This window comes from Periophthalmus magnuspinnatus, chromosome 5, assembly GCF_009829125.3.
Source record: "Periophthalmus magnuspinnatus isolate fPerMag1 chromosome 5, fPerMag1.2.pri, whole genome shotgun sequence".
Lineage (NCBI taxonomy): Eukaryota > Metazoa > Chordata > Actinopteri > Gobiiformes > Gobiidae > Periophthalmus > Periophthalmus magnuspinnatus.
Genome location: NC_047130.1, coordinates 24,711,605 through 24,735,035, shown reverse-complemented (window position 1 = coordinate 24,735,035; position 23,431 = coordinate 24,711,605). Strand labels below are relative to the sequence as shown.

General features: G+C 40.5%; 1 protein-coding gene across 1 annotated transcript; it reads left to right on the top strand.

Annotated features, from left to right (window-relative positions):
- Positions 1–996: 996 nt before the first annotated feature.
- On the top strand, positions 997–12,153 carry LOC117370758 (RNA-binding protein 5). The gene is made up of 22 exons (XM_033966289.2): positions 997–1,118; positions 1,551–1,620; positions 1,746–3,168; positions 3,261–3,350; positions 3,427–3,493; positions 4,093–4,166; positions 6,514–6,588; positions 6,693–6,975; positions 7,206–7,360; positions 7,536–7,655; positions 7,840–7,951; positions 8,025–8,083; positions 8,531–8,609; positions 8,690–8,787; positions 9,122–9,604; positions 9,931–10,074; positions 10,166–10,234; positions 10,473–10,697; positions 10,773–10,847; positions 11,052–11,140; positions 11,210–11,270; positions 11,745–12,153. Exons 2-22 carry the CDS (start codon positions 1,568–1,570, stop codon positions 11,835–11,837), a joined length of 3,927 nt encoding a protein of 1,308 aa, XP_033822180.1. The 5' UTR covers positions 997–1,118; positions 1,551–1,567; the 3' UTR covers positions 11,838–12,153.
- The last annotated feature ends 11,278 nt before the right edge of the window (positions 12,154–23,431 follow it).

Genomic DNA, 23,431 nt, shown 5'->3' with positions numbered 1-23,431 from the left:
CTCACTGCAGTGTGCTCTCACATCTGACAGAGCGAGTGGACAGACTGAAAGAATATTAGCTTCTATGAAGAGGTTGAATGTCATATCGCAGTACTTCAGGTGTCAAATTCTACACCACCTTTTATATGATAGAAAAATTGACCTTATATAGTGGAGATAACAGATCCATGGCAGGGATGTGTTCATAAATCCAAGATCAAAAAGGGACACTGTCAGGAAAATAAACCCATGAAAAATATAGGCTACTTTGTCAGATATTACTGAGCTGTGGCTTTGTAGACCTCTAAAATACAACACGATTTGTCCAAAATTCCTCCAGACCTCTGCTACACATAATGCCACACATTTGCGATATTCAATTCAAAGTCCAACAGAGTACCCTCCTTTTTGATAGCCCCAATCTGGTCACCCTATCTTTAATTGTAATACATTTTGGCTGCTGAGATCAGGGCTCCGCTAAAAAGAGATTAATCTTGGTGGAACAAGAGATATTAACCAGCCATAACCCAAGTCAAAATGTCTGCAAAATGACAGCTTATAAGCAAGTTCTAATATAATGTTTACCACTGTTACTATTCTATTCCAAAAAGGTTCATTTGATCTTATTTTCTTCAAATTCAAAGGACCAGTTTGTTTATTTACCTTGACATGTTTCTTGTCTGTAGTCATCATCTTCTGCTTCCATTCACCTCAATTATATATGTTTATATTATATATTATATTATTATATATTATATGTCATGATAATGCAACCATGGTCAATATTGTGCTTTTGTGCTGTGTATGTTAATTTAACCCAGCAAACCTGAAAACAAGTACACACAAGCTGAAGAAAAACAAACAAAACAGATACATGCATTTCATATTTGATAGAGAAAATTATATGTATGGCTAATTAACACTAAATGTTGTAAGGATATGTCAGTGCTATTTCCTCACCAGTATGTGGCAGAAACACAAAATGGAGCTACTCTGACTCCACGAAGAAGAGCAGCCTCCGCCTCCATTTTTGTTATGCGGCAGACGCGTTAGCATCGTTAGCATCGTTAGCATAGGAGACTCTGGTGACAGAAAATATTAACAACTGTTGTCGATCCCAGACGCTCAGAGTAATCAAGGTATGTGCTATCCTTACACTTAAAATAATCGAACGTTTTAGCGTCAGTTTGTTGAATGTGGTGAGGTGTGCGGCTTGTTTTTGCGATGGCGCAGTGTTATCCGGCTCTGGGATTTGGCTGCAGTGTGCGAGATGCTAACAGCTGCGTCACATTATGAACCGAGTCTGGATACGTTACAATAAATGAATGGTAATCTCCAGACGAAATGGAAATACAGACCGGATTAATTCTACATTCATGGGATTCTTTTACTTGGATAATTTGAGAATTGTGTATATTTCATCTCAATGCTGGGCCTTGTCCCATCCATAACAGCATAGATGGACTTTGATTAGAAATCGACATTATTCTGAAAACCTCTTCTCTGTTATGGCTACATTAGTTTAAGCATCATTCGCAATTGAATTCAACCTTAATTTGCTTGCTCTGCAGATCTGTTTTCTGCTAATATGTGGGATGGACCTGGGCCTGGACCGAGACGACGGGGAGGACCTCACTTTCGGTGAACAAAATTAATTATTGTTGCAGTTTTTTGTAAGATGACAGAATAAAATATGTATTATACATGTGTTTGCGTCATTTATGTCGAAGTACCCTGTGCTAACTGTTAATATGCACATATTTCAGTGATCCTCATGAAGACTATGGGGGCAGGGACCGCCCCATGCCTGACTACAGAGGTAGGGGAGGGATGAACATGGGTCCTATGGGTCCAAGACATTTTGATATGCCACCCATGGACATGAGAAGAATGGACGGCCCACCCATGAGGGGTTATGACATGGACCCCCGAGATATGGGGGGTCCAGGCAGTAGAGATTTTTTCAGACGTGGTGAAGAACCAGAATTTGCTCCTGGAAGACAGGTTGAGATAAACTTTAAGGAGAGGTTTGTGTATACACCTGGTTTTGGAGAGCATGGGAAAATCCCTGATGACCTGGATGGCAGAAATATGCCTCCGCGTGAACCAGGAGGCAGATTCATGGACATGGATAGAGAAGGGTTTCCATTTGACCGGCTTCCGTTTCACAATGAAGGGAGGAGAGGATTCCCCATGGATCGAATGGACAGAAATGAGAGATTTCGAGAGGGGCGTGACCGCTCTCCAATGGGCATGCGCCACAGGGAAGACTTTGACATGGACATGCCTCCACCCGAGAGAAGGAGGATGGACATGGACCGACGTGGAGGGTCACCCTTTAAACCCAGAGGGGGGTTTGACTCCGACATGGATTTCAGAAACCGTCCTGGACCAATGTCTGACTTTAGAGGACGAGGCCAGTCTCCGCCGAGGTTTGGAAATGATCCTACCCCTCATGTCGACCGAAGAGGACCAGAGCTGGATCCAGAGGACAGCGGCCCCAAGACCAAAGACGAGGGTGATCATGGGGGAGACAGTCCACTAACAGACTACAGGTGCGGGGAGGAGATGACTCTGGCTGAAGAATGGAAAAACCGCAAGAAGGACAAAAAACCTTTTGACATGATTTCTAAAGGTTTTGTTGGTACAAATGAACCCAAATACCCTAGGGACTTTGGTCGGGATGAAAATATTAGGGATCCTTTGCATTTGCAGGAAAGGGATATGATGTCAATGGATTATCCGACTAAAGATTTAAATTTCCCGCACAATAATTTCCCACTTATGGACTTACCTGGCCAAAAAGGCCCACCAGACTTTATGCCTCCACTTAATGACCCACTTGGTCGGGAAAGGGAAACTAAACCTTGGCTTGAGGGCAGGGATCTTGAATATAGACGGCCACCACCGAATCTAGTGAAGACTCAACCTCCACATGAAATCCAAGAACCACCCAGCAGTTTAGAAGATGTGCCACACAACCAAGCACCTCCAAGGACAAAGCTGGATGAGGACCCTGACCTGAGCAACAGCAGCGGGCCACCAAGAGACCAGGACTACAGGGACATAGATTATCGGACGGCATCAAGAGCCTTTGATTTCAAAACTGAGGTGCTTCCCACACCAGACAAACTTATCAATGAGAGTAAAACAGCTGCACCGGAAAGGTTTATTGAATCTGCTTCACAGGTATGTGCAGTTAAACTGTTGTGTGTTTATACAGATTAGATCACTCTTCTCTTTTTTTGTCATTAACATTTAACATGTTTTTTTCCTCATAGGATCAGGACTACAGGGGTGCAGTATTTGAAGACCCGGTGTCCAATACAGTGTCCATCACGGGCATTCCCAAGACTGCCACCATGGAACAGGTATATTCATTAATGAGCTTTTTATAGAAAATGATTATAAAGCTCATGGTCTATTTTTTTTTTTTTTTATTGGTAGATTTTGGGAGCCTTCACTTCTGATGGTGTTCCACTTCAGAGAATGAAGTTCAAGACGGTTGTTCAAGGTAAGAGTTGTTCCAGAGTGCTTCTGTGTGAGACACACGATCGCAAACACCTCGATATTTCGCTATTCGACTTTCGATTTTTATATTTGCATTATTTCTAATGTTTGCAGTTGCTTTTGTGTATTGTGTGAACTTGGGAGTATATGGGATTCCAACTTGGTGTGAGGTCATTGTATGAACATTGTGGCTTCACAAAAGTCATGAAAAATACTGGTCACTCAGCATCAAGTCATTTTTAATATTAGCTACCCAAATTAAGCACCTAAAGTCTGCACTGTTGGTGCTTTTTTACTTGTAATAATTATCCTCTAAACAAAATGAAATTTCAGTTTTTGGTAAGGAGATGGCAAAAGCAGTTCTTTTGTCTCAAAGGAACATGTACAGTTGATTTTTTTTTTTTTTACAACTGCTCTGAAAAGTTATCAATTCAAGGTCCTTTCAAGTCCATCGCAAAAGAAAACCAACCTAAAATGTAAGGTGAATATGTGAAGTATAACAATACGCTCACTGTCGATCGAAGTCTGTCTTCTATGTCTTAGTTACTGTCTTTACTGGAATTGACTAACAAAGACCATCTGTATTTCAAATGCTGTCCCCAGGTTACAGCTACGATACTGCCATTGTGGAGTTTTTAAACCTCGAGGATGCAGTCCACATCATGGAGTCCAACAAGGTGGCCCATCCTCATCACTCTGCGAGGCTGTCTCCACCTGGAAACGAGGGGTTGAGAGGGCTTTGGGGGGTCGAGACTGGGAGGGGCATACTCTACTGTTTAAGAAAGAAATGCACTAACTATTCATTTGAACCCACAATCCACTCAAATAGGTGTCATGTCGACACAATTGAAATGTGGGAAACTGTACAAATTGGACATCCCTATGGCAAATACTAACTCGCGAATCTTTTTTTCTTTTTTTTTTCTTAAAGATGTCTGGCCCAGTTGCCCGAAAGTGGGGCTGGTTAGGCACTATTTGATTATCCGCTTTTTTATAAACACTGAGGCACTTTGTGTTGGGACCTCATTGAATTTACTGGTTGGAGGCTGCTCTATTTGCATCAAAGACTTACTATTTTTTAGAAAGGTTTAAAACTTGTTGTACTGCACACTGCTGCTGACGTTATTCTTATTATACTTAGCTTTTCGGTGTCTTTTGATTTGAAAAGAAGTTACATTTGCGAGGACTGACTTTGCCCATTGTCTACATGCACTATGCAGTTGCTCTGAACCTAGACCTAGAAAAACCTAGAGATTTTGACACTTGTGGCTTCATTTGTACATCATATGGAAAAGAAACTAAGAATTCATTGCTTTGTGTGATTTTTTTTTTTTTTTTTTTTTTCTTAAGGCATTGATTAGTCTTTTTTTATTTGTGTAGAAATGGTGGCATTTGAGTCTTGGCTAAAGGGGCTCCTATTCAGAACATGAACAGCTTTTTATTGTTTACCAAACTTTTTTTGCCACACGATTAAGGCCTGTTGGAGCCTCTCCCTAGATGTATTCAGTTCAAAACCTTTACTTTGGCTCGTGGGCCAAAGGTAATTAAAAGTCATATAAGATCTAGATGCGATTTTGGCATAAAGGAAATCTGATTTGTTTGTTCAGTGCTGTTGACTGTCGGTATTTGGTATCATTGTGTGTTTAATGACTAGTTTGTGTATTTGCCAACCTTTTTGTACTGGACCAGGCTGTGAACCTTTCTAGCAAGGATCTCAGTTGAGAATATTTATCAAGTTGAGGTGGTGGTTGGTAAACAAGTTGATGGTGGAGGCTTTTGAGGAGGAGGTGCTGGGCGTTGTATCCCCCGCGTACTTTAAAGACAGAAGAAAGAATGAAAAAGAATTTAAAGGAGAGAAAAGGGCGCACAAAAATAAAAAAAGCAGAAGATGTTTCTCTTGTATATGATCCTACTGCTCAACGTGAAACATATGTTACATGCTCTACAGGGTCTTATTTTGTGGTATTGGTTTGTTAATTTGTCTGCAGTCATATTAGTTAATGCAATTGTTTGGTTTGTGCTATGTCTGGTCAGAGCAGTAATGGCCGAAGACATTCACTCATTATTGCTGCAATCCCTTATTCGTTCAGGTCCATGGTAGAAAAGACTTCAGATAGTCATCAAGAGATGTTTTGACTCCCACCTGGAAGTCTTTTTCACTAGGACAATGATTGCTTATGGTTCCAGAAGACTTTCTGCATTCAAGTGTGAATGTTTGGTCAGAAAAATATAATGACACTTTATTGTGGTTGATCCTATAGATTCTTTGAGTCTTGATTTATTGGAGTAATTGTAGCTCAGTTGATGGGACAAATACATGAAGATCATAGTTCTTATACTGGGGGGGGGGGGGGTGTCATAAAAACTATGCCTAGTCGTTGGTCTCTGAGATTAATTCATATCTTTTAGTACTCTAGGTTAATGACAACATTTCTAGAGGTTCCTTCAGACATTGCGCAGAGTGGCTAAACTATCGGGCTTTGGGGCTCTGCGGTTGAAAAGGAGGAGCTAGGATCTTGTCTCTACTTGTCACTTTTATTCAGTTGACAAAAACAAAAGTAATTTCAGTCATGGATTTAGCCGTTATGTCTCGTGATTTATTTAGTTTTTACTTAGATTTCACCTGAAAAAATATGACATTGACAATAACTGTTATAAATATTTTAGATACATTTTAAGCAAACACTGATAACAGTATGATGAGTGTGATTTCACAAATTTGATGGCATACTGAAGAAAGTTAACCTTTGAACCTTTATTGAGGTTTTATTGTTAGCATGAACTGATATATATTTACAAGCACCATTTTAACCTATAGTAATATTTCATATAAAATATACATATGATAATATATGTCTCATGGAAAGTAAAGGTTTAATCATATAGAATTTGAGCTCAGCCTTGAAAAGAGGTTCAGCCCGGTATGATCATAGATCATGGGTGTGATGCATGTCTGGATTAGGTAGGACTGTGTTTAGAAAGTTGACTTTTAACACCATAGTGACTGGTCTTGTTTTGTTTCAGGGATCCCTAAAGATTGGCTCTAGTTCGGCTTCTCTGAAGTTTGTTCGGCCAGAGGACTGTAGCAGAGGTGCTCAGGTGAATACCATCTACATATAATGATTTACATCAATCAGTCAATCAATACTTTGATCAATACCTGCTTGAGTGATAACTAATTTCATTTTTTGCATGCTTCAAAGGAGTCCGACCATAGCTTTCCGCATGAATCCCAGTCACACTTTCCCAGACTCGGTGCCCCCCCAGAGGAGCAGAAGAGCTCTCTGAACGGCTCTGCTCCAGGGCTGGCCTCAGAAGGGAGCAGCTCAGAGCAGTGGCAGCGCAGCTCAGACCTGACTCCAGAGGCCTGGCAGCGGCAGGTGGACCAACAGCTCCAACAGCAGGAAGAGCCCCCTCGAGAGCCATGGTCCAGTCAGCAACCTCCACCACAACATCCACCTCAACCAGACTATGGAGAGAGCAAAAGTATGTTTCTTATTCTATTTACTACTTATTCCCCACTTTTTATAATTTACATAAACATGGAATCAGCATTGGTAAACACAAAATACTATGGGGAAAAAAAACTTGGAAAGTAAGTTCATATCCACTAAATTGCAGTGCTAGCATGAAATGGTATTTAAAGAAACATGATGCTAAAGAATGTACTGGTTTTATCAGTTTTTTTCCTTGAATTTTGGTGTTGTGTTCTGCAGCTCTGATAATAAAGTATGTGAAGCCCACCACAACAGTAGAGACCATTCTGAAAGCCTTGGACCCTTATGCCTATCTAGATGAAAGAAATGTGCGCATTGTTAAGGCTAAAACTGGAAACAAGTGCTTCTGCTTTGTCGACATGGAATCACATGAGGTAAAACTACACAAATACAAACACTTTATTTTAACTTATTTTATAGTGCCTTTTTTGTGTAATTATTTTGTAATGTAAATTTTATCTAGACCTTTATAATAAAACTCTTATATTTTTTCACCTCCGTATTTACTAAATACCAATTGATTTTCTTAATGTGTGTTCCTTTTTACAGCAAGTGAAACGTCTTGTTGAGCTTCTGTCTAAGCTCAGGCCTGTGTATATTGATGGTTTCAGGGTTTACGTTGAAATTGCAAAACCTTTGAAAAACCCTGCTCAACCCAGCACAACATGGGTAAGTCTATTTTTCTCATCACTTATGACAGTGGCTTACAAATTGTGTCCAGTCTAATAGAAAGCTACATTTAAACTTGATATATTTGATAATATTTATCTTTAAGTGTTACTGTCCTTGTTTAGTCTCAGGTTGGTCCTTATTTTGTCATATTTAACATTTCAGTACTAACTCTCCCTTGCAGCCACCACCAGCTCAGCAGCCCCAACAGCAGCAGCAGCCGCCGCCATTCATGCCTCCTCCACAGTACATGCCGCCCATGCCTCCACCTGTCACTGCACCCACAGAAATGCAAGGCAAGGCTCCCCTGACACTCAGCAGGCTATTTTAGTTTATTTATGACTTCTTATTTAGATGTTCTGTCTTCAGGTGGATTGATGCCTGTCACTCCAAATCTGCCCCTGCCCATAAACCCCAGCATTAACCAGGTGAGATATTAGCCAGAAGATGCCTGAAACTAGGGCTGCATGCTTTTGTTAAACAAGTTTTGTGATGATAAGTGTTTTTGTTTTAGAATTCGTATTCAGTTCACATTCAGAGACCAAACAAGCCAAGAAGTAGTATAAACTGCTAAACTAATAGAATCCAAAACACACTGCGTGTAAACTCAAAACTGAAAGGGTTGGCCAGTGCAAACCAAAAATACAGAATATTTTGTTGTTTGCAGAAGGTATTGTTACCTAAATAAATGCAGTGTGATTTGAGAATAGCCACCATTTACACATCTTTCTACAGATGAGTGCATTAGAGAGTGCTACTATTGTCTCACAGATAATCTGAGACATAGTGGTTTTTGGTTTGTGATTTATTGTACTACTCTACTTGTAACTGTATTTTAACTTCAGAAAATATACATTGTTTTTGTCGACTCACAGGGAGTTGGATATGTTGACACTCCGGTTCATATGCCAACTGAAGCAGTCGCTGCAGAGCCACCACAGACGCATTTCTTTGGTAAAATTACTCAAATATGAAGAAAAATAATGAGTTTTTTGTGAGTGTTGGTTTATTGACATTTTTGCAATTTTTTGCAGTTCCAGAGGCTCCAGATGTGAGCAATTACTTGTATGACGCCACTTCTGGTTTTTACTATGATCCAGAGACAACGCTGTACTATGACCCCAACTCTAGAGTAAGATTTTTTTTTTGTTCCTTCCCTCTACAGAATACTGTTATTGGTATTTGCAAATGTTTCACTTTTTACCTTTTAATAAATGAAGATGCAGTGTAAAACTTTGGTGGTGGGAGGGTCTTGCCACATGCATGTTATTCTGGACATTTTATTTCTTTGCCTCTTATATCACATCACACTTGTATCTACCTTGCTTTAATTTACATGTGTTTTTAATTTACAAACTTGCTCATTTTCCCCTCAGATGTTTCTAAACCTGCTTTTAAAATTGTAAAGAGCAGCTTGAATCTCCAAGTGAATAATTCAAACTCCACATGTCTTATTATTTATCTAGTATTTCTACAATGCGGAAACTCAGGAGTACCTTTACTGGGACCCTGCTCTGAAAGCCTACATCCCTGTTCCTGGGGGTCAGACTGCAGAGGGACTGACTGTAGGAGACCAGGCCATTCTGTCCAACCCTGCAGCCGACGCTCCTCTGGAGATGAAGAAGCCCCCTCCAAACCCCCATATAACACACGTCCCCCATGTCCCCCTTGCACCACAGACCACACAAACTGCACAAACTACTCACACTTCATTCACAACAGAAACTACACCTACTTCTTACACCACAGAATCCACACATACCCCAAATGTGCCGCATGTGCCAGTGTCCACCCCCATAGGTCCCACCCCAGCCCCCACCATCTCCCCGGAGCCTACCCCAGCACCCGCACCACCTGCCCCTGCACTCCCACCTAATGACACGAAGGAGGAAGAGGAGGCTAAAAAGGATGGCAAGGACGAGAAGCCAAAAAGTCGTGCTGCAGTTAAGGTAGAGCAATGATTTTAATAAAGTAATCCATTACTATTATTGTCAAACCTGGCACCAGCATGAAAACGGTGTTATATTAGGTTTTAGTAGGATAATTAGTATTTATGGGTGTATCATGAATCCAATTTTAATCAAGTCATGGTCTAATCATTTAAAATTGTCAATGGTGAGCTTAGGCCAATCATAGGGAATAGTTCAGATTTTTAGAACAGTAAAATGAACTTTACATTTAACAGAAATTTCAAAGTGTTCATCTTGTATTTTTGGCAAAGTATAGTTAAAAATTCAACCTGAATACACAACTTTTACCATGACAATACTTTCAGATTATGAAGGATATGGAGAGATGGGCAAAGATTCAGAATCGTCAAAAGGACAGTATCCGGACGCCCTCGCCTCATGTGAGGGGTGAGGACGACCGCAGGCAGTCCAAATCTGCTGATGCTGGTTTTGCTGTGTTTGAAAGAAAGGTGGGTAAAAAAAATGTATTATAGGTATAGTCAAGTTTTTTTTAATGTAAATTTGGATTAACAATTGACATAATTGTTTTTACATGTGTAGATAACGGGAGGTAGTGAGGAGCTATTCAAGATGCCCTTTGCTCCTGCTAAGAAAGATGAGAAGTCAAAGGTTTGATTTTCTGTTTTTTCTTCTCTTAAATGCATTTGAATTATAATTGGTGTGCAATTTAGACAAGTTGTGAAAATTATGGGTGCTAGGTAACGGTTATAGATTTACCTCTGCATATATCATATCTGCTGCCTATGTCTAACCAGGAAGTGAAATTATAAACTTCACCAGAATATATGAGTAAATCTTAAATATAATTATAGTTTAACCTGTCATATACTTTTGTCTTTCTATCCAGCGTTCAATGGGGTCTCTGGGTGCGCTGGTGTCAGACTATGGAGCAGGAAGTGATGAAGAGGTAGAGGACGACAAAGATGAGTCCAAATCCTCTAAAAACGCTCAGCCCTCGGAGAAGGAGGACAGACTGACGGACTGGAAGAAGATGGCCTGTTTACTGTGTAGGAGGCAGTTTCCCAACAAAGACGCACTCGTACGGCACCAGCAGCTGTCCGACCTACACAAAGTATGTTTCTGCTATTTTATTTTTCCACTCTTTTAACGAGTGTAGCTTCTAATGATAATTTTACTTTTAAAATAGCAAAACATGGAGATACACCTCAAGATCAAAAGATCAAAAAGGGAGCTAGAGGCGCTGGAGAATCAGGAAAAACAGGTACTGATAAAATATGTTGTTTGTAATGGAAGTAATGGATATAAAAATTGTAAGAAAGTGACAGTGTTTTGAATTTTAAGTGACTTAGTTTCCTTGCCTAAGAGAACAATGCAAAAAGGATTCAGTGGGAAATGTTGTCTTTTTATACAGAAAGTTGAAGGAAGAGTTTAGGGTAAAATAATGACTAAACATGTGTCTCCACAGTTAAACGCACAAACAGCCACCAAATCACCAGAACAGAGAAAGAGGAAACCACCGCCACAGCATCAGGATGACTGGGCCAGCAGCTCCAGGTGAGGGGATCCATCAGTGTTAATGTGATGTGAATATGAAGTGATCAAAGCTAATATTATTGTGTTTAGGGACGCAAAGAGTCAGCTGAGTGAGAGACCTGGATTAGGAGCAGAGCCTGCCCCCGCACAGGTAACTCTTCAGTTGGACTTTTAAATACATCCATAATATTTACTCATGCACAAAGTAACTTGTCTGGTGGAGGGCAAGCCACTTACATGTCTCCACGGAAATTTGCCTGAAATGTTCCACAACATGACATTACACTTGTTTATCTTGTATTTACTCAACTACTGATGTAGTTCAATATCAACATCACCTCCACAGATCAGACATTTAACTTGACATGTGTGTCATCAGCTTGTCTGACTGGAGTTTAAAGTCATACCATGGAACATTTCAGGAAACTCCTTGCCCACTGGAAAAGTTGCATAGTGCACATTAACCTTAACAGAAATTAGGAAAATTGTGGTTTAATAGCCATTTTAAGTGGACAGTTTACAACATAATAAATGTAGTAATGCCCTTACTATTTGTATTTTTTTTATTTATTTTTGTTGAATTCATGTTGCTGCCCTTTGGTTGATCTTTGTTTTTGTTTTTCAGAAAAAGAAGAAAAAGCAGCGCGTGTTCACTCATGCCGAATATAAACAAGCTGTACGCAATGCCATGTTTGCCCGGTATAAGGAACTGGACTAATGCAGCAGCTCACATCGCCAAAGTGACTCTACTACAGTACATGTACGATACTATGAACTGCCATTGCACCTACATGAAAAATCAGACATTTCTCCATCAATTCAGATCAAATTAAATAATATGTGGCCAATAAGAGCTGCTTGGACTGAAATAGTATTTTAAATTTTGTTACGAACTCTGTACAGAACATGTCAATGTTAGAAAATGTCTTTATTTTGGTGTCCTCATGGAATTATGTCCAGTGTTTTTTATGGTCCTGCAGCTGTATCTTGGTTATGGTTATACTATATTTTTGTTTTAGACTTGAATGATTTTTTTTTATTTTATTTAATGTTTCATTTCAGGGCTTTGAAAAAAACACTAAGTAAAAGAGACAACATACTGCAACTTGCATTCTGTTGTAATTTCAATTCATTGTATACTAAAATATATATAAATGATCTTGGTAAATTGAGTTATTGAATTCAAACAACTGATTAAAAATAATTATTTACCAGTTTATAATACAACACACAATAGTGTAATTTCTTAACATTCATGCATTGCTCATCTTGTTTTGAACTATGTGGGTCTACCATAGTCTCTATTCATTTTTACATGGTCAGTAAAAATCTAATAACCAACTAGAATAATCTAATAAAACCATAATTTCTAAGGTCATTTTGTGTGTTTTACATCTTCAGAGTTAAGTTTGTATTTGGAAGACTAAGTACAATGAAATATCCTTAACATGTTTCCTTTAATTTTTTTCTTCCCTTATTAGTCTTTTTCATTGTTTCTTGCTAACAGCTGCACAGGAGAATAATAATCTGATAACTCCAGTGATCAGAGTTCTGTTGTCTGTAAACAGCCAGTTAGAGGCACGTGCAAAGACAGTAAAGGTGTATATAACCTGCCTTTAAGTGTAATCTCCACTAGGGAGCAGCAAGTTACTTTGTTCTTTGAGTTAGATCAGCCCATTCATATGGAGGCAATTTATACCAGACTGGATTTCTCCTTGATTGTTTGGAAATGCATTGGGGACTCAAATCTACAAATGCCAGAGGTCTTTGATCAATTTCCATGTTTTGTCCTTCACATTGTGGGTCAGTGGGATCAGTCACAGTAACACAGGATGACAGATATAGGACCTACTCAATTTGCATATAAATAGATTTATTACCACATTCATGTTTTAAATTATTGATTTATACACACTGGATTAACTTTGTGTCTTTGGTCACCCAGAGGGATAAAATGCATGACTGAATACATGAAACGCACACAATTACTTTTTATAGTCTATGTTCCTATTGGCAAGAATCAGTAAAAGTCATTGGGGATTATTTTCTGTGATACTCTGAGAAGAAACATGCGCCTATTTACATTTTCTTCCCCAAAAATCAACTCCGTGCAGTGCTATAGTGACAGATATAGGCTCTGTGCATGTTTATGTATGAGAGCCCAAAGATGGCAGGGCACTGGGAGCTGTCATGTAGCGTGTATGGGTGAACGAGCATTGAGGCTGAGAGGAGAGAGAGGTGGAGAGGCAGTCAATTATCCCAGCTGGACTGCTATTAGCAAGAGAAGCCTGGGGACAAGACAGAAAAACAGCAAGTAATGTAGTAACAAGAATTTCTGTTTTGAATTTGTGTGCTATTACAGAAAGTAGATGATGGAAGTTTTGAAGGCCCATGTCGACTCCACAGCGCTCGGAGCATATTTTTAAAAAGTGTGTCATATGTGTGTAGTTGAAATGTGGTCTAAGTTCAAATGTCAAGGCAATAAATAGACACCTCTGGCCCCGTTATTGATATATCAAGTTGGTGAGTACAATCAACAAATCATCAATATCCATGACCTCATAGCTACAAGAAGAAGACTGACCATCACACATTCTGCAGTTACATTTTTTATCTTTTTTTTTTTTTTTCATAAGTTGATATGTTTATTATTATTATTATTATTATTATTATTATTATTATTATTATTATTATTATCCATCCATTTTCTTCCACTTATCCAGGGACGGGTCGCGGGGGCAGCAGTCTAAGCAGGGATTCCTAGACTTCCCTCACTCCGGACACGTCCTCCAGCTCCTCCGGTGGGACCCCAAGGCGTTCCCAGGCCAGCCGAGAGAAATAGTCCCTCCAGCGTGTCCTAGGTCTTCCCCGGGACCTCCTCCCGGTGGGACATGCCCAGAACACCTCCCTAACTCTATTCCGAGCTCCTCCTGTGTGACCGAGCTCCTCACCCTATCCCTAAGGGTGCGCCCGGCCACCCTGCGGAGGAAGCCCATTTCTAAACTGCGCGCGTGCGCACTGCTGACACGGTCTCCGCGCACAGAAAATCTGCGCTGCGCACAAAAAAATCGAACCGGAGTTGAAAATAAAATAAACACACAACAATTCATTCTGCGCTATTTTTCAGTGTGAGTGTGACCGGGGACGAGCTGCTCCAGACAATTATGTGATTCACAGACGTATCTGCGCAGTTTATCCACGTCATTGACAGGCTCCTCATGCGCCGCTACCAGAGTTTTAGCCGATGTGGAGTGAAGACTCGCTAATGATGCTAATGATGCTAATGATGCTAATGATGCTAATGATGCTAATGATGCTAAGTGTTTAATCCCTGAACGTTCCGACGGCCCGCCCTCGGGCAAAGATCCGCGCGAGTAATTGCGTAACTTTACGCACCGTTTTGCAGCAGTTTTGCGTTTTAAACATGACGAAACGGACAAAACAAAGGAAGTACGCGACCGAGGACACTGGATGTTTGTACAAGTGAAACTAGAGACATCTCGGACCCGGAGCTGTTCGTGGAACCGAGTGAAGATCATGATGGACTCAGGAGCAGAGGACCTTATGTGCTGATGGACTGGATGCTGTTCCTGATCGGTAAGTGTGGTTTATTCTGTTATTGACTTAATTATGGGTCAAATGTGTATCATGTGTAATCATTAGCATTAGCTAATGCCAATCTGCGCCCCCCCCATTTGAAGTGTGTGTGTTTGTTCACTGTTTGCCGTGTGTGGTTTGTAAATATATATTTATTTTGACCCATACCACTTGTTTTGAATATATTTTATATACAAATACACATTATATATTGTGTTTTGATATGATATGTAAATGTACAGTAATAGAGCAGCTGTGCAGATACAGATTCCTCTCAGTGTGTGTTGGTCATTGACTGTCACTAGTTTATGAGTTGTAAAAATCAAGCAAAAGCTTCACACAATGGCTTATACTCATAATACAAGTCAGAGCTTTATCATATACATGTTAAATGTGTTTTCAACATTGGAGTTTACAGTTGTCTTGGTTTGGTTGGAAGCTCATGTTTTGCCATAGTTAAAATTAAATATTTATACTTCCAATAGCATTAACATACTACACAGGTCATGAGCAAGATTTTTGTCATTTTAACTGTATAAGTGGCTAAAGCACTTAATTAAAAGTCTTATAACAGAAATGTAAATGCGGTAATTTGATTCTTTTAATAAACCATTTAACTTGGATGGATGCGATGCAGCAGGACCACAGTGCACACGTCTGATGTCGCTCACAGGGGTCCATGGGACCACTCAGGGAGTTTGTGTGTTTGCTCAGAATCGTGAAAAATTAGAGGGAACATTGATCATAGGTGAGGGTAGGAACGTAGATTGACCGGTAAATCGAGAGCTTTGCCTTTGGAGCTCCTTCTTTACCACAACGGACCGATACAGCGACCGCATCACTGCAGACGCTGCACCGATCCGCCTGTCAATCTCACGCTCCATCCTTCCCTCACTCGTGAACAAGACCCCAAGATACTTGAACTCCTCCACTTGAGGCAGAGACTCACCACCCACCCGGAGAGAGCAAACCACCTTTTTCCGGTCGAGAACCATGGCCTCGGATTTGGAGGAGCTGATTCTCATCCCAGCCACTTCACACTCGGCTGCAAACCGCCCCAGTGCCTGCTGCAGGTCCTGGCTCGAAGAAGCCATCAGGACAACATCATCTGCAAACAGCAGAGATGAAATCCTGTGGTTCCCAAACCAGACCCCCTCCGGCCCCTGGCTGTGCTTAGAAATTCTGTCCATAATTATAATGAACAGAACCGGTGACAAAGGGCAGCCCTGGCGGAGTCCAACATGCACCGGGAACAGGTCTGACTTACTGCCGGCAATGAACACAGCTCCTGCTCCGGTCATACAGGGACCGGACAGCCCTTAGCAAAGAGCCCCGGATCCCATACTCCCAGAGCACCCCCCAAAGGACACCACGAGGGACACGGTCGAATGCCTTCTCCAGATCCACAAAACACATGTGGACTGGTTGGGCAAACTCCCATGAGCCCTCGAGGACCCGATGGAGAGTATAGAGCTGGTCCAGTGTTCCACGACCAGGACGAAAACCACACTGCTCCTCCTGAATCCGAGGTTCGACTATCGGTCGGATTCTCCTCTCCAGTACCCTGGAATAGACCTTACCGGGAAGGCTGAGGAGTGTGATTCCCCTGTAATTGGAACACACCCTCTGGTCCCCCTTCTTATACAGAGGGACCACCACCCCGGTCTGCCATTCCACAGGTACTGTCCCCGACCGCCACGCGATGTTGCAGAGACGTGTCAGCCAAGACAGCCCCACAACATCCAGAGACTTGAGGTACTCAGGACGGATCTCGTCCACCCCCGGAGCCTTGCCACCGAGGAGCTTGTCAACCACCTCAGTGACTTCCGCCAGGGTGATGGACGAGTCCGCCTCTGGGTCCCCAGTTTCTGCTTCCTCCTCGGAAGACGTGACAATGGGATTGAGGAGATCCTCAAAGTATTCCTTCCACCGCCCGACAACATCCCCAGTCGAGGTCAGCAGCTCTCCACCCGCACTGTAAACAGTGTTGGTGAAGCACTGCTTCCCCTCCTGAGGCGTTGGACGGTTTGCCAGAATCTCTTTGAGGCCGTACGATAGTCCTCCTCCATGGCCTCCCCGAACTCCTCCCAACCCCGAGTTTTTGCCTCTGTGACTGCCCGAGCCGCGGCACGCTTGGCCCGCCGTGGTGTTTGTTATGGACAAACTGTGACTAGCACAGAAGTCCAATAACAAAACACCACTCGGGTTCAGATCGGGGAGGCCATTCCTCCCAATCACGCCCCTCCAGGTGTCACTGTCATTACCCACATGGGCATTGAAGTCCCCCAGGAGAACAATGGAGTCCCCGATTAGTGCACTGTCTAGTACCCCTCCCGTGGTGGGTCCACGGGAGGACGGCCCCACGTCGTTCCTTCGGACTGGGCCCAGCCGGGCCCCGTGGGGAAAGGCCCGACCACCAGGTGCTCTCCGCCGAGCACCCACCCCAGGCCTGGCTCCAGGGTGGGGCCCCGGTAACGCCAGTCCGGGCGACGTAACTGAGCTTGTTGGATTTTTCTTCATGTTGGGCTTCTGAACCGCTCTTAGTGAGACCTGTCTCCCAGGACCTGTTTGACATGGGTGACCCTACCAGGGGCATGAAGCCCCCGACAACATAGCTCCCAGGATCATTCGGGTACTCAAACCCCTCCACCACGTTAAGGTGGCGGTTCGGGGAGGGGATTATTATTATTATTTTATTTTTATATGCTTATATGGTCTACTTATTTCACTATTTGCACACTGAATATTTTATCTTAACAATGGGTCTGCCACCTGCTGAGTGTTTCCATGGAGACGTTGTAGCTTTGTTTGGAATGTGCTAAAAAAATATCTTGAATAACATGAATTCTTGCCATCACCTTTCCACAGCTCTGACCTGTAATTTGACCTAGTGCCGCCACCTGCTTGTCTCCACGAAGATAGTTAAGTTCTGCACAAAACCATAACATTTCCAAGGAGACGACTGGGCTCTTTACTGGAAAAGTTACGCAGAGGTCGTTTAACCCCAATAGATGCGTTTTCACTAAATGTTTTGTCTTACTTGCGAGGCCCCTATTGTAATACTACTCACTGCTGAGTACTTATATTTAATTCTCTGCATACCGTATGACCAAAGATAAAGAGTCTTATTTTACATTAAGTTTACATATACAAAGAAAACATGATTAACTCAAACGTTGTCTCTGTCCGTTTTGACAACTGATCAAGCGCACTTCCCCGTGTCGAATAACTAGGCCTAAATTGTAGCATGTGTTTGCGGTCGCCCCATGCAAACAAAAGGGGCTGCACCTCCACACACAGCCTCCTAGCAACATCATGCCTGTCTCAACCAATCCACCATCTGGCTCTCGCTGCCTCGTCTCAAGCACAAGTTGAAAGATGCTGTCTGTTACTGGATAATCTATGAAATGTCTAGACATCCTTCATGGACATGTTTTATATTTACAAAATGTGCTTGAAGCCAGACCAAGGTACCTGTCATTGAGAACATTACAGAAACATTTGGTCATGGGTGAGGTCATAGAAAAATCCCCCAAAATATGTGTTGCAGTTGTCCACTAAGTTCTAATATGTGGCCAGGAACTACGTATGTTTGCTTTGCTTTGGTTTGTGTGAGTTTGTTTGGTTCTGGTTGCTTATCGGTAAACTATAAATGGATATCATGCCAATGATGGGAGACAGAATGTGTGATGTGTGAGTTTTTGCCAGCTGATGTTTAAAGGTGTCCAGAGTCTTAAAACTACATCAGTTGGTAGTTGATTCCATTCTGGGACAGTGATGTGGAAAAATATTTTTTGTTCTGGCTAGTATTGGGTTTTAATATCAAATAGGTGCATGGTGAAGGGTTCTCTATATCTACTCAATATTATTGCTTTGCCTAGAATGTTTTACAGTATAGCATTATCTGTTTCCATGGAGACGAGAGAATGAAATCACTGAGACAAGCAACCAAAAGATCATCATATTCTGTTATACAGCCTCATTAAGACACTATATTTACCATTGCAAGATAGAGCTAATGCCTTGACTGACTATGCCTCTCAAATCCTGCTTCTTATGCATGTAATCGGACAAAACATTTACACAAAATCATCTTTCCGTTTAAGCCCAAATCTGTAGCCTATGTTATCTGTCGTACTATAGCCCCAGGTCTGTGTCTGCAGAGGTAACATGAGCGTTGTCTTATGAGCTCGGATGCATCCTCACGCAGTTTTGTCTGGCAACTTATACCAATATTTTTGCCAAGATTTGATCCCTATCGGCAGTGATGGAACAAAGGAAAAGTAATAAAGAAACTGTACTTAAGTATACATTTTAGGTATCTCTACTTTACTTAAGTGCATTTTGATACTTTTTACTTTTATTTCAGTACCTGAGAGCAGGACTGAAGTATTTTTTTTTTTTTTTATTGTTTGAGACCTGCTGAAAAGGCCAAGGAGTTTTTTTTTTTTTTCTTTTTACACGTTCGGAGTTTGAGCAAACACAAATATATAAATAAAAACAGCTAAAATATATTGACTGATTCATTAGTTTCTGCTTAACAAAATTCAGCTCAAATCACTTGACGCCTCATAAGACCTCATAATATGTGTGAAATACTTTTACGTTTTACTCTTTAAATATATTCCCAAACAGGTCCTTTTAATAGTAGATACTTTTACTTTATTTATTTATTTATTTTCTACTCTGGTACCTGTACTTTTTCTTAAGTGATAAAACTAAGTGCTTCTTCCAGCACTGCCTATTTGATAAAAATTCCCATAGCGTGATCCATATTGGACCTTGAGAAAACATTGTTCCACAGTTGACGTCATACAAATGAAAAAAAACAAACCCAAAACATAAAAGTGGTATTTGTCAGATGCCGTTTTATTGTAATCTGAATCCATTATTATTCACTGCTAAATAGAAGTTATAAATTTGGCTCCCTGTGGTCGAGAAAAGTTGAGTTTTACAAAGCGTCTTTCCGTGTGCTCAGACTTGTGTGACTGGGGCAGATAAATCCGAAGTGCTCAGACTTGTGTGAGTGGGGCAGATAAATCTTATTACATTATAGGCGTGTTGTCATAAAGCTGTAAGTTCTGTTCTGCATCACTTTTATAGCGTCTATCAAGAGGCCTGGCAGCGACTCCCAGTGCTTTGCAACTCATTATTATCTTCAATGAAATGCCACTTATTTTCATGAGTGGAGTCAGAACCAACACGTCTCACACTGAACCTGGCAAACTGTACTCTTAACGTCAGCGCTATTTCAACTATTGCTATCGTTTTATTATCTTTATACATTCCATATGGGTAAAAATATATATTTGAAATGCTGACTTAAGTGCTACGGTCTATATAAGTGTGAAACCTGATACTTGGGAGAGCACACAATTCGACAAAGTTTGAAATACAAGCTTGAAATTATGCTCTTTTCAATAAAAATAAACTAAAATAGATTATTAACTTTTTTTTTTTTGCTAAACTGAAAATATTACCATTTTGAGATATAATTTGTATAGTTTTTGAGGTCCAATGTAAACTCAATCCTGAAACTGACAGTCTGTGAGTTTAAATCTAGGGCTGTGTTTATTATTGCAAAACATGGCCAGTGCCTTGGTGGAGGTGCACTAAACACTGGTGGATGAAGTATTCAGTTTCTTCCTTAAGTAGAAGTACAGATACCGGAGCAAAATAGTATAAAAATCATCTTAAGTAAAGTACAGATACCTCAGATTTATACTTAAGCAGAGAAATAAAAGCACCACTTTGTTACGTCAAATTCTGTCCTCCTGAAAAGATGCCTGCTTGAATAGAATAATAGATTATTAATACACATTTTTTGCTTAACCTGAAAGATTCCCATTTTGAGATCAATAGTTTTTGTAGTTCAGTGTATATTCACCCTGGAACAGACAATATTTAAATTTAAATTCAGGGCTGCTCTCATTGTGTCTTACAATTGCGAATCACAGCCAGTGCTTTTTTATTCATTTTGTGGACATTCATTTTTCTTGTTAAACTCTGTCCTCCCTGCACTATGTTGATGTGACCCAGTATTAATAGAATAACATGTCCAGCCCTGGCGTACGTTACATTCTGCTGTATCAGAACATTCCTAAAACACTGATATGAGATGATTAGCAGTGAATGTACCAGGCACCATATTTTTAAACCGTCATACACACATGCATACATACCATAACATTATCTAATTCCCATGTTTGCAGAGAAATAATAGGATTTTTCACTGTGGTTGAATGTACACAATATTAAACCAGCGTGTTTGCCTGGAGGCTGTGGAGTAATCCCACTGCAGCAAAAGTAATAAAGAATCATTATCAAAGAAAACTATTGTCTTCCACTTCAGCGTGATGAAAACGGGTTATCACAATCACATGCTCAAATATTTATGTTTATTTAACTGAGGCAATGTGTAAGCTGATGGCTGTCGGCTGTTTAAAGGACACTTAACTGTCAGTCCAATTAACAACAACTGATTCTAGTCACATACATAACAGTGTAGTTAATTAGAAATACATGTAAATATTGAAACTATTGGACAATGTCTAGATGTGCAAACGATCTTGACACATGATCATTTTCTTGTGCTAACGTGATCTCGATACACCTATTTTTAGTAGTCTTGAGGGGCTCTGTATATATGACAATGACCTATTTTAAATTCAGAATCAGAAGACTTCATTTCACAACCTGATTTTGTGAATGGTTTTCTGTCAGATCTTGTTATTTTTTTGATTAAGACATATTTAAGTCCAGGTTTAGGTCTCATCACAAATGAGATTTATCTTGATGAACAATTAACTCTTTCTTTTAATATAGGGATGTTCAAACTTTTTTCTATGAGGGCTGCAAAGAGAAACATATTTGAACCAGAGGTCACAGAGCAGTGGATCATTCAGACGGTGGATTTAACATGGCTCATGGTTCATGGTTCATTTAACATTAATTGTAGGACTGTATTACAATGCACTGTGAAGTTTTTGAGGTTGCAGTGGTAGAAATATAGGCACATGTGACCTGTTCTTTACTTCAGAATCACCTGAGCGTGCCTGTACCTTTAACAGACAGGAAGCAGCTCTGTACCTGTGCGTTTCTTCTGTCCACATGAGAGCAGATGTTCCCCAGATCTGAGCTGTGATCCTGTGATGACAAAAACATGACTTTTCTTTTCAACCTCCCTCCAGAGCCCAACCTGCGGAAAGGCGTACATGTGCGTTGCATCAGAGCCTGATGAAAACTGCTCTCCAGACGTGGAAGTAATGGATCAGAACTCTGAAAATCACTCACTTTAAGACAAAGTTTAAAAATTTGTTGTAGAGGGGGAATTATGCAAGACACCTCCCTGTTGCAAGTTCAGTTCTGGTCTCCATTTCTCTCATATTTTTCTTTTTTTTTTTTTTTTTTTTGATAAGTTTGAGGTTAAGATACTCCTTATTGTCCACTTAGGACCTATTTGCTGAGGGACCCATCTCTTGATCTTGAGCTAGGCTTGGTCAGGACTACTTCAGGTGGAGGATTTTTGTCTGTTGTGTATGTTTTGCTATTTTATCTTTTAAATACAGTACTTGGTGAGGTAATACAGTATTGACTAGATCACAGTATGCAAATATAGGCCTATACTCATACACACAACATTAGAAAACCCTTCATACATTTGGCTTGTTTCTTTCCCGTCAGCCAGTCTTCATCAGTGCTTTAGTTTACATTACATTTCCTCTGCTGATAAACGTCTGGGCTGTGCTGTGGGAAATGTTCGTACGTGTGGCTTTTTTGCCTGTTTTCATTCACACAACATGATCCGTGCTGAGGTGGCCCCGGGATATTTTCATTCTTGTTCCTTGTAAGCCATAAGCCAGCTATGGTATTTTATTGTATTAGTTTAGACAAGACTGTAGCCAGATACCATGGAAAATTGTCAGTACAAACGATTATTATTCAACCCAAAGGCACAAAATGATCGATAAAATTCAGTAATATAAAAGAGGATTATTTCAGCAAGCGATATTACATTCTGCGGTGGATTTTTGATATAGCTAGAATGTGTATTGCATCAAAGCCTATGGCAATTTTATAGAAACATCATTTATAAAGAGAAAGTATAGGTACAAGTCTCAGTGTTGGCTCTTAATGCTGTAAAAGAATACAATTATCTTACATTTTTAGGTAGGTAAGGTTAGGTTAATTTATATTACTTGAATAACATTTTAAAATTCTGTATAGTTTTAGTTAGGGGACGCAAGGAAGGGTTTGCAGACTCTTATGTGAATATAAATATAGTTACTGTATTTATTGATGTACAAGTTTGAACACTACCTTGACTGGAAACCAACCATTAAAGTGAAACAACACTGAGTTCAGAGTGACATTTTGTCCTGCTTAGAATTGAGCTAAAGCACATTAGAGTAACAGTAACAAAACAACATAATTTTCCACACCTTTCACATGTAATTTTCTCCAAGTCCCAATATGCAAAGAGCATGTCATAAAGAGCCATATTATGTCAATGGAAATGCTCCACGTTAAGAGATTTGAATAACTCCATATAGACATAACGGTGCTAACATATGCATATAGCCAGTATAAGGCGACATCAAGGGAAACATTTTGAGTCCCTGAGGAGCCAAGTGACGGCACCAGAGCCATTAAGAGCTGAAATGGAGCTGTTACACTGTGAGAGGTACTTTAATCTGCATGTTTTAAAATGGAGAC